Source organism: Piliocolobus tephrosceles, chromosome 12, assembly GCF_002776525.5.
Source record: "Piliocolobus tephrosceles isolate RC106 chromosome 12, ASM277652v3, whole genome shotgun sequence".
In the NCBI taxonomy this organism is placed as follows: Eukaryota; Metazoa; Chordata; class Mammalia; order Primates; family Cercopithecidae; genus Piliocolobus; species Piliocolobus tephrosceles.
This window is the reverse complement of record NC_045445.1, coordinates 124,174,908-124,185,814: the sequence shown is the minus strand read 5'-3', so window position 1 is coordinate 124,185,814 and position 10,907 is coordinate 124,174,908. Positions and strand designations below refer to the sequence as shown.

The 10,907-nt window shown below is 44.2% G+C and overlaps 1 protein-coding gene across 1 annotated transcript in view; it reads left to right on the top strand.

Moving 5' to 3' along the window:
- Positions 1 to 1,334: 1,334 nt before the first annotated feature.
- Positions 1,335 to 10,907, top strand: part of EIF2S3 (eukaryotic translation initiation factor 2 subunit gamma) — a 25,897-nt gene continuing 16,324 nt past the window's right edge. Inside the window, exons 1-6 of the mRNA XM_023202586.2 lie at positions 1,335 to 1,656; positions 2,229 to 2,292; positions 3,901 to 4,028; positions 4,113 to 4,234; positions 6,470 to 6,564; positions 9,593 to 9,751. Coding sequence (XP_023058354.1) covers positions 1,588 to 1,656; positions 2,229 to 2,292; positions 3,901 to 4,028; positions 4,113 to 4,234; positions 6,470 to 6,564; positions 9,593 to 9,751 — 637 coding nt within the window. The 5' untranslated portion in view covers positions 1,335 to 1,587. The remainder of the gene's footprint in view (positions 1,657 to 2,228; positions 2,293 to 3,900; positions 4,029 to 4,112; positions 4,235 to 6,469; positions 6,565 to 9,592; positions 9,752 to 10,907) is intronic.

The following is a 10,907-nucleotide window of genomic DNA, read 5'->3' as shown; positions in this document are numbered from 1 at the left end:
CCCAGGCTGGAGTGTAGTGGCTGGATCTCAGTTCACTGCAAGCTCCGCCTCCCGGGTTCCCGCCATTCTCCTGCCTCAGCCTCCCGAGTAGCTAGGACTACAGGCGCCGGCCACCTCACCCGGCTAGTTTTTTTGTATTTTTTAGTAGGGACAGGGTTTCACCGTGTTAGCCAGGAATATATATTTTTTTGAGACGGAATCTCACTCTGTCACCCAGTCTGGAGTGCAGTGGCGCCATCTTAGCTCCCTCACTGCAAGCTCCGTCTCCCGGGTTCACGCCATTCTCCTGCCTCAGCCTCCTGAGTAGCTGCGACTAAGGGCGCCCACCACCACGCCTGGCTAATTTTTGTGGGTTTTTTTTTTTGTTTGTTTTTTCTGTATTTTTAGTAGAGACAGGGTTTCATATTGGCCAGGCTGGTCTCGAACTCCTGACCTCCTGATCCGCCCGCCTCGGCCTCCCAACGTAGTGGGATTACAGGCGTGAGCCACTGTGCCCGGCCTCATTAATAATAGTTATTTCCTAAAAGCTAACTTGATGACTACTTACAAGTATTGTAAAGTGAGCTTGGCTTCTCAGTATTCGTCATTGTGGCTTTCATATTATCTTTTCACTTCTCTTTATAATTTTGCATAATAGTTGTCTCACATGTTTTTATGTAAATAAATTTATTGCAAACAAAAAAAGAAATAGCTGTTTATGACAAAATTTGTATAGAAATGCACAGAGAAAAAAAATCATTCAAATGCTTTTCAACACGACGAAAAGTGGGTTAAGGTGTCAATAATTTGTAAATTTTAAAATACTGATTTATCGGTAATCGAGGTTTTTTTGGATCTACTTCTTTAAGAAAAAAAAAACAAAACAGCGCACTTTAGACGCTCTCACGACACCTAGCTAAATTCACTGGGAACGCAGTCTAACGTCACCAAGGCCCACCTCCCGGGCCCTAGAAATCACTCTCTGGGAACAAGCTAGGGACTTTGATTTTGCTAGCCCTGCCCCTCTGAGCCCTTCACCAAACTTCCGCGAGAGGGCGCCCGCCCCGCCACCCGCCGCGGCTCAGCACGCGGCCTTTTCCCAGCCAAGAGCCCCGTCATTGGTGGGCGCGGACCCCGAGCCGATCTCGCCTTATTAAATTACAGAAATCGGTATTAAAAAAAAAAAAGGGCGGGGTGGACACTCCCTCTTTTCTGTTCTCACACCCTAGCTGATTCCCAGGTTTCGGGAAACTCCACAGGAAACGGAAATGATCTCTCCCTGGCCAGCGCGCGCGCCGGGTTGCATCACCCGCCTTGCACGAGCCGGGCGGGGCGGGGGTTTGGTGGCTGCCCTCAGTATTGCCTGCACAAATATCTACCAGGTCTACGACGAATTGCTCCAGCAACTTTGCACCGTGTTTTCCAGTAAGCCTACCGACAGGCACTGTGCAGATTCAAGCGGAGAGAAGTCCAAGTAGTGAGGCCGCTGCTGAACCGGCCATCCTAAGCCCCTACTCGGCCTTCCCGCCTCCGCTTCCCCGCCCCGCACTAGGACCCCTGCAGACGATCAGGCGGCAGCCGAGGTGACTTCCTTCCTCTTCTGGCAACATGGCGGGCGGAGAAGCTGGAGTGACTCTGGGGCAGCCGCATCTTTCGCGTCAGGATCTCACCACGTTGGTGAGGTTTTGCTTGGGGAGGATGCAGAGTGAGCTCGGGAGTGGAGATGACCGAGCCTCCCGGTGGCATTGGTACTAGTCAGTGTCGGGAGCATGGTTCAGGAACCTGGATCAGGAGGGAGACCTGTAGCTGGGCGCCTTAAGCCATGCTCACGCCGCCTGTATCCAGGCCAGTCCACGATCTGGGCGCAGAGGTGTACGGTCGTGGGACTTCGAGCTTCTGGAGGATTCGGCTGGAAGTCTTGATGTTGATTGTCATGGTTTCAGCCTCTTAACGTCTGGGAAGGGAGTGTCTTGTCTGCATTACTTTTAGTGGTAATGTTCCCAAGATTGGGGGAGCCTCTGATCTCCAGATATCCCATAGTTGAGTGGAGGTGTAGTCTGTTGTGTAATGATGAAGGGCTCTTACAGCTTCCCAGCCATAGGAGTACAAAGTTACTGATAGAGGAAAGGCGCTTTAGAAGTAGTAGAAAGCTGTGCAGATGGTGCCGAGATGTAGATGGCAAACGTAAAGTCAAAGGAAAAGTTCTGATTTGTTTTATGTGCGGTGTTTTAAAATATATTTCATTGCAGGATGTTACCAAGTTGACGCCACTTTCACACGAAGTTATCAGCAGGCAAGCCACAATTAATATAGGTAAGAGTAACTTAAGAAACCTGATCTTACTGATCTCCAACAATTAATTTTAACCTCACTTTTTGTGTGATTACCTGGATAATATGAGGATTCACATATTCAAGAAATAGATATTGAGTCCTTGTGAATAAAGCACCTGCTAGATTTGCAGGGGATGGGAGCACAAAGAATGCTGCCCATGTCTAGCTTACAGACTTGGTAAGAAGAAAAAATGGAGACATAAGAAAAGTTTAATAGCATAAGGCAGTATGTAGTCATACGTATCAGAAGTTTAAGGAAGAGGTGAAAATGTGGCTGTACTTGCCTTGCCACACAGGATTATTTCAAGGGCCGAATTTATGAAAGTTTTATTTGATGTACAAGCTGTGATTAAGTAGAGGGTTTTTTTTTTCTTAATTGGCACCTGAAACTGTAGAGGAGAAGTTACGTTGACCGAGTGTAAATTTTGGACATTTTGAGTTTGTACAAACAGCATAGTTAAAAAGTAAGACTAGTTTTTAACCTAGTTAAAAAGTAAGACCCCACCATGAGGCTATTAAAGTTACAGTATTACAGTCTGGAGCTTTAATTTATTAATGCAAACAAAGCCCAAATAAGCCTACAGGCCTTAAACTACTGCCCCTGCATTAAAAATTTTGGTTGGGGTGACCTCGGAGTTAAAGTGAATTGCTATGCATATATTGACCCAATACTTTGATCAACGGAACAAATTACAATTAAACTTAGGTTGTTTCCTTGTTTGTTCACAAATCCCTTTTTGTTGTGTCAGGGCCCATCATACCTGTTTACTTTAATCTGGAAAAGCTGGAAGGTTCCTTAATATATAAAGTTCTGGCCAGGTGCAGTGGCTTATGCCTGTAATCCCAGCCCTTTGGGAGGCGGGTGGATTGCTTGAGTCCTGGGCAACATGGCCAAACCCCATCTCTACAAAAAATACAAAAAATTAGCTGTGTGTGGTGGTACATGCCTGCAGTCCCAGCTACTAAGGAGGCCGAGGTGGGAGGATTGCTCGAGCCCAGGTGATTGAGGTTGCAGTGCGCTGTGATCAGGGCATTGCACTCCAGTCTGTCCCAGAGTATGTTTTTTAAGTAAAGCTGTTACATGGAAGTTTCTCTTCAGTCCTATATGAGAACACGTTTCTAGTAGGAAGGGGTATGGAGGAGGAAAAATGGAAATCACTGTTGGTTTTATGTTGATATTTACAGTAAGTTATGGCTTTGGCTTTATTTTATTTATTTTATTTTATTTTGTTTTGTGACAGAGTCTCGCTCTGTTGCCAAGCTGGCGTGCAGTGGTGTGATCTCGGCTCACTGCAGCCTCCACCTCCTGGGTTCAAACGAGTCTCCTGCTTCAGCCTCCCCAGTAGCTGGGACTACAGGCACGTGCCACCACGCCCAGCTAATTTTTGTATTTTTAGTAGAGATGGGGTTTCACCATGTTGGCCGGGATGGTCTCGATCTCTTGACCTTGTGATCCAAAGTGTTGGGATTACTGGCATGAGCCACCGTGTCCAGCCGGCTTTGGGTTTTCTACACTTAACACTATTTGAAAAAATATTTGGTATATAATTAAATACACATGAATTAATTTTTTGAACTTTGACCATAGGTACAATTGGTCATGTAGCTCATGGGAAATCCACAGTTGTCAAAGCTATTTCTGGAGTTCACACCGTCAGGTTCAAAAATGAACTAGAAAGAAATATTACAATCAAGCTTGGATATGCTAATGCTAAGGTAAGCTGTGTACTGTGGAACGAGAAACTAACTTTAATTTTTGTGCAGATAATAAATCAAAATCTTTTTTTATTGAAATTTTAGATTTATAAACTTGATGACCCAAGTTGCCCTCGGCCAGAATGTTATAGATCTTGTGGAAGCAGTACACCTGATGAGTTTCCTACAGACATTGCAGGGACCAAAGGGAACTTCAAATTAGTCAGGTGACCTCTTTTTTGCTAAGCACACTACACTTTATATTTTATTGTCTTCTGTTTTGTACTTTTTGAAATATTGAGATGTTAAACAATGAACCTAATTGCTAAATGGTTTGGTTGTTTTTCCATTGTTTTATGTTTTTATGGCAAATCTGAAAAGTCAAGCATCTAAACCTAAGTTAAAATACTTACCTGCAATTTCTCCAAACTAAAAGTATCACTCAAACAAAATAGAAAAACAACTCATTGGATTGAAGGGATTCTTTTTGTAGGCTTCCTGAATTTCTTTTAAACAGTGCTGTTTTTGTATATTAAATAGAGATGAATAGAGCCATTTCTAATTACTTCTGTAAAACACTTGAACTTGTTCCCCATCTATTTTCTGAATATGATTGCATACCTGGTTTTTTATCAGGATACTGACATCTGTCTAGTGATGTTTATGGGGATTGGAGATGCCCTACAAGGAATGTTTAGATTGGGGCAGGGCTGGGACCAGGGAGAGACAAGTGAGGCCTTCACCTCAAGCCCAAAATTTAAGTGGGCCTGGGGGTGGAGGTATGCCAGAAAACTCAGTAATTAGGATAAATATTTTAATGCAGTTTTTTGGAATTAGTGCAAAAAATGTGATAAACAGAATATCAGAATTTTAAATAAAAGCAGACTCAATATTACTGAATTTGTTTCGTCTCTTGCTTCAGTATCACTTTTTGGCTCAGCATGGCATTGTATTTTGTTTATGATTGATTCTTTGCATTAATTTTGACTTTTTAAAAATATTGAATGCATATATTTTTCTTTCTTTTTATTTTCTTTCTTTTTTTTTTTTGAGACAGTCTCTCTCTGTTGCCCAGGTTGGAGTGCAGTGGTGCGATTTCAGCTCACTGCAGCCTCCACTTTCTGGGTTCAAGCAATTCTCATGCCTCAGCCTCCCGAGTAGCTGGGATTACAGGCATGAGCCACCACGTCCAGCTAGTTTGTATTTTTATTTATTTATTTATTTTTGAGAGGGAGTCTTGCTATGTCGCCAGGCTGGAGTACAGTGGCGTGGTCTCGGCCCACTGCAACTTCTGACTCCCTGGTTCAAGTTATTTTTCTGCCTTAGCCTCCCGAGTAGCTGGGATTACAGGCATGCGCCACCACGCCCAGCTAATTTTTATATTTTTAGTAGAGACGGGGTTTTACCATGTTGGCCAGGATGGTCTCGATCTCTTGACCTTGTGATCCACCCGCCTCGGCCTCCCAAAGTGCTGGAATTACAGGTGTGAGCCACTGTGCCCAGCCTAGTTTTTATATTTTTAGTAGAGGTGGGCTTTCACCATATTGTCCAGACTCATCTCTATCTCCTGGCCTCAAGTGATCTGCCTGCCTCGGCCTCCCAAAGTGCTGGGATTACAGGCTTGAGCCTCCATGCCTGGCCATTTTCCTTGATTACTGAGTTTTTTGGCATTCTCTTAAAGTTTGCGCTTGTCTCACTGTAGTCCTGGCCCTTAGTAGGGGATTAGCAAACTTTTTCCACAAAGGGCCAGATGGTAAATATTTTCAGCTTTGCAAACCAGAGTTTCTGTTGCTTCTGTTCTTCTATTACAGAAGCAGATGTAGGCAATATATGTATAAATAGGTATGGTGGTGGGCTAGATTTAGCCTAAGAGCTGACCTCTGTTTTAGATCATGACAATGTGAGCATATGATTAAAAAAAAAATTGTGACTCTGAATGAATACCATAGTTTTGTTTTAAAAAGGGCAGCCATCTCTGTTTCAAATGGGCAATTCTAGTTTTTCAAGGTGCTGCAGGTATTTTTGGAAATTTTTTTTTTTTTCCTTAGTAGAGGCCAGGTTTCACCAGTTGGTCAGGCTGGTCTCAAACTCCTGACCTCAGGTGATCCACCTGCCTCAGCCTCCCAAAGTGCTGGGATAAGTCATTATAAGTTTTAGCTTTCAAATCAATGACATTCTCAGTATATACTCTACACCATTATTCTATACCATTTTGACTTTCATTGGATTCGGGAGTTTCTTTATCTTCTGTTCTGCACATTAACTAATTTAATTTGCTTTGTAATCTGCAGTGGTTGTAATCAGCTGGTGAACTTATTTCCAAGTTCTAGAAACACCAAGCCCTGTAACCATTTTATACCAATAAGATTATTTCCTAAGTTGATTTAACTTTAAAAAATCTGTAACTAGCATGTTTAAGTAGTGATTGATGTTAAGGCTGATTGTTATTTCTCAATTGTTAGACATGTTTCCTTTGTTGACTGTCCTGGCCATGATATTTTGATGGCTACTATGCTGAATGGTGCAGCAGTGATGGATGCAGCTCTTCTGTTGATAGGTAAATACCTCACAATTGGTTTGGACAAATCAATGTGGAGCAAATCCAAGATGAAGTATTTAAAGCGGAACTAAGGCCTTTAAGGATCATATCTATTACCTAAGGGTGACACGAATGGGAACTAACGTGTCATCCAGGATGACTTTCCTACCTACCAGCTATCACAAAATACTGAAAAAGATAGATTTGGGGCTGATAGCTTGTGAGAATTCTTGTGTGGTAGCATTTGAGAAAACGAAAAAAAGTCAGTAGTTCATTTTTCTCATTTAAATCACATGAGGTGATTTATTTAGTTTTAAATGTATGTGTAAAACTATTTGTGTTATGGTTTGTGTGTGTGTGTATGTCTGAATTGTCTACTGTGGAAGTATTTAAGATACAAATACCATTCATAATAAGTGCTGAAGTCGCCGGGCGCGGTGGCTCACGCCTGTAATCCCAGCACTTTGGGAGGCTGAGACGGGCGGATCACGAGGTCAGGAGATCGAGACCATCCTGGCTAACACGGTGAAACTCCGTCTCTACTAAAAATACAAAAAATTAGCCGGGTGTGGTGGTGCGCGCCTGTAGTCCCAGCTACTCGGAGGCTGAGGCAGGATAATGGCACGAACCTGGGAGGCGGAGCTGGCAGTGAGCCGAGGTCGTGCCACTGCCCTCCAGCCTGGGCAACAAAGCGAGACTCCGTCTCAAAAAAAAAAAAAAAAGTGCTGAAGTCTAGGAATAAGTGGAGTTTTGAAGGGTAGCGTATTGTTTCTTACGTTAGCTGTCGAGAGATTTCATTACTATGGGATAAATTTTTTTTATATTTATTTATTTATTTATTTATTTTTTGAGACGGAGTCTGGCTCTGTCTCGCCCAGGCTGGAGTGCAGTGGTGCCATCTCTGCTCGCTGCAAGCATCACCTCCCGGGTTCACGCCATTCTCCTGCCTCAGCCTCCTGAGTAGCTGGGACTACAGGCACCTGCCACCACGCCTGGCTAATTTTTTTGTATTTTTAGTAGAGATGGGGTTTCACCATGTTAGCCAAGATGGTCTCGATCTCCTGACCTTGTGATCCACCCACCTCGGCCTCCCAAAGTGCTAGGATTACAGGCGTGAGCCACGCCAAGCCTGGGATAAAATTTTTTAAAAGCGCCAGATGTGATGCTTCACGCCTGTTATCCCAGCACTTTGGGAGGCTGAGGCGGGCGGATCATGAGGTCAGGAGATTGAAACCATCCTGGCTAACATGGTGAAACACCATCTCTACTAAAAATACAAAAAATTAGCCGGGCGTGGTGGCGGGTGCCTGTAATCCCAGCTACTCGGGAGGCTGAGGCAGGAGAATGGCATGAACCTGGGAGGCGGAGCTTGCAGCGAGCTGAGATCGTGCCACTACACTCCAGCCTGGGTGACAGAGCAAGACTCTGTCTCAAAAAAAAAAACAAAAAACAAAAACATCAGCCGGGTGTGGTGGCGCATGTCTGTAATCCCAGCTACTGGGGAGAATTTCTTGAACCCGGGAGGCAGAGGTTGCGGTGAGCCAGGATCGCACCATTGCACTCTAGTCTGGGCAACAAGAGCGAAAACTACATCTCAAAAAAAAAGCGACTGGGCATGGTAGCTCATGCCTGTAATCCCAGCACTTTGGGAGGCTGAGGCAGATGGATCACTTGAAGTCAGGAGTTCAAGACCAGCCTGTTCAATAGGGTGAAACCCTGTCTCTATTAAAAGTATAAAAAATTAGCCAGGCATGGTGGTGCATGCCTATAATCCCAGCTACTTGGGAGGCGGAGGCACGAGAGTCACTTGAACCCAGGAGGCAGAGGTTGCAGTGAGCCGAGATCGAGCCATTGCACTCCGGCCTGGGTGACAGAAGGAGACTTGGTCTTGAAAAAAAAAAAAAATCTGGGCGCGGTGGCTTACACCTATAATCCCTGTACTTTGGGAGGCCAAGGCAGGTGGATCACTGAGGTGTCAGGAGTTTGAGACCAGTCTGGTCAACATGGTGAAACCCCGCCTCTATTAAAAGTACGAAAATTAGCCGGGCGTGGTGGGGCACACCTGTAATCACAGCTACTCAGGAGGCTGAGGCAGGAGAATCGCTTGAACCCGGGAGGCAGAGGATGCAGTGAGCTGAGGTGATGCCACTGCACTCCAGCCTGGGTGACAGAGACAGTGAGACTCGGTCTCAAAAAAAATAAAAAAAGATTTTTTTTTAAAGCATGCCATGTCGGTATAGTCAGGACACTTGAACATCACGACTTGAGGAGGTTGATCATTGGAGTCCTCAACAAAACATGCCCATTTCTTTATAATACACTGTGGGTTATCTTCGCAGTTAGCATTCTTCCCTCCCTTGGTTGAAGAATAGCCTCTGATATTAGTTAAAATTCATGGACAGTATTAGGTGCCTTTCCCTTTTAATTACTGTCTACTTCTCAGGAGCTTGACTGGGCCAGAACATTTCTAAGACTGGAGAGAGTTGGAGGGCTATACCCCATACCTGAGCGGAAACTGAGTACAGACCCTGAGAAAAGCCAAACTTAATTGATTTTAAGCTTCTTGCTCAGGACCAGGATTGGGAGCCAGACAATTGGGAGGTTCCAGTGAACGCAGGCAACAGAGGGTGAAGCAGGGCCAAACGGTGGATACCTGGCAATAATATCTAGGAATGTTGCCTTCATTAGGGTTAGAACATTGATAAGTCTCCTTTATTAGATGCCAGCTTCTTTTGGCGGGGGGGAGTGGGTGGCAAAAGAGACTCAAAATGTACCATTTTATGTATTTAAAGTGTACAATTTAGTGGCATTAAGTACATTGACAATTTTGTACAACATAGTGTTTGTAGTTTCACCACTATCTAGTTCCAGAACTTTTATATCACCACAGAAGGAAGCCCCATGCCCATGAAGCATCCATCCCCATGTTTTCCTCCCCCAGCCCCTAGCAACCAATAATCTGCTTTCTCTCTTTATGGATTTGCCTGCCTGTTCTGGATATTTCCAGCTATTCTTATAGGTATCTTTTTTATTCTTCATCAACTAGCTGGTAATGAATCTTGTCCTCAGCCTCAGACGTCTGAACACCTGGCTGCTATAGAGATCATGAAACTGAAGCATATTTTGATTCTACAAAATAAAATTGATTTGGTAAAAGAAAGTCAGGCTAAAGAACAATACGAGCAGATCCTTGCATTTGTTCAAGGTAAGAAGCCATAATATGTAATAAATCTGTGAATCACTTTGAGAGGCATTTACTCTGGATACCAGATGTTAAATTAACTTTTAATATATTATCTAAAACAAGGTAAACTTATGAGTCTTAAGCTTTATCGCCCTACCTACTGCTTGTTAGCAACCTGATACAACTAATGAAATCTATGATTCTGGGCCGGGCGCGGTGGCTCAAGCCTGTAATCCCAGCACTTTGGGAGGCCGAGACGGGCGGATCACGAGGTCAGGAGATCGAGACCATCCTGGCTGACACGGTGAAACCCCGTTCTCTACTAAAAAATACAAAAATCTAGCCGGGCGAGGTGGCGGGCGCCTGTAGTCCCAGCTACTCCGGAGGCTAAGGCAGGAGAAGGGCGTAAACCCGGGAGGCGGAGCTTGCAGTGAGCTGAGATCCTGCCACTGCACTCCAGCCCCGGCAACAGAGCGAGACTCCGTCTCAAAAAAAAAAAAAAAAATTATATGTGCCAGCAGTCTTTGATTAGCAGAGTCTGTAATTTTATCTTGACATTTATTGGGAGATTAATTACATGTTGTTAGAAATATTTTCGACTAGTAGAGTGCTCTTTCACAGGAGTGTTAGTAATTTCTTTATTTAAACAAGTTTATCATTGTACTAATATTAAGTATGTCGACTAATATAAAGTAACAAATTTTCCCTTAAAGGGATTAGTATTCATTTTCAGGAGTGAAAACAAACAATATTGCCATCTTTCTGAACAGAATTATCCACTTTCCACCTGTTGCTGACATTTGTATGGGGTTTAGGCATCTATTTTATTATAGTAATCTTAATCGTTTTATGTAACAGATACATAGAATACATTTTAAAAAACTGAATAATTGGCCGGGCGCGTTGGCTCAAGCCTGTAATCCCAGCACTTTGGGAGGCCGAGACGGGCGGATCACGAGGTCAGGAGTTCGAGACCATCCTGGCTAACACGGTGAAACCCCGTCTCTACTAAAAAATACAAAAAGCTAGCCGGGCAAGGTGGCTGGTGCCTGTAGTCCCAGCTACTCGGGAGGCTGAGGCAGGAGAATGGCGTAAACCCGGGAGGTGGAGCTTGCAGTGAGCTGAGATCCGGCCACTGCACTCCAGCCCAGGCAACAGAGCAAGACTCCGTCTCAAA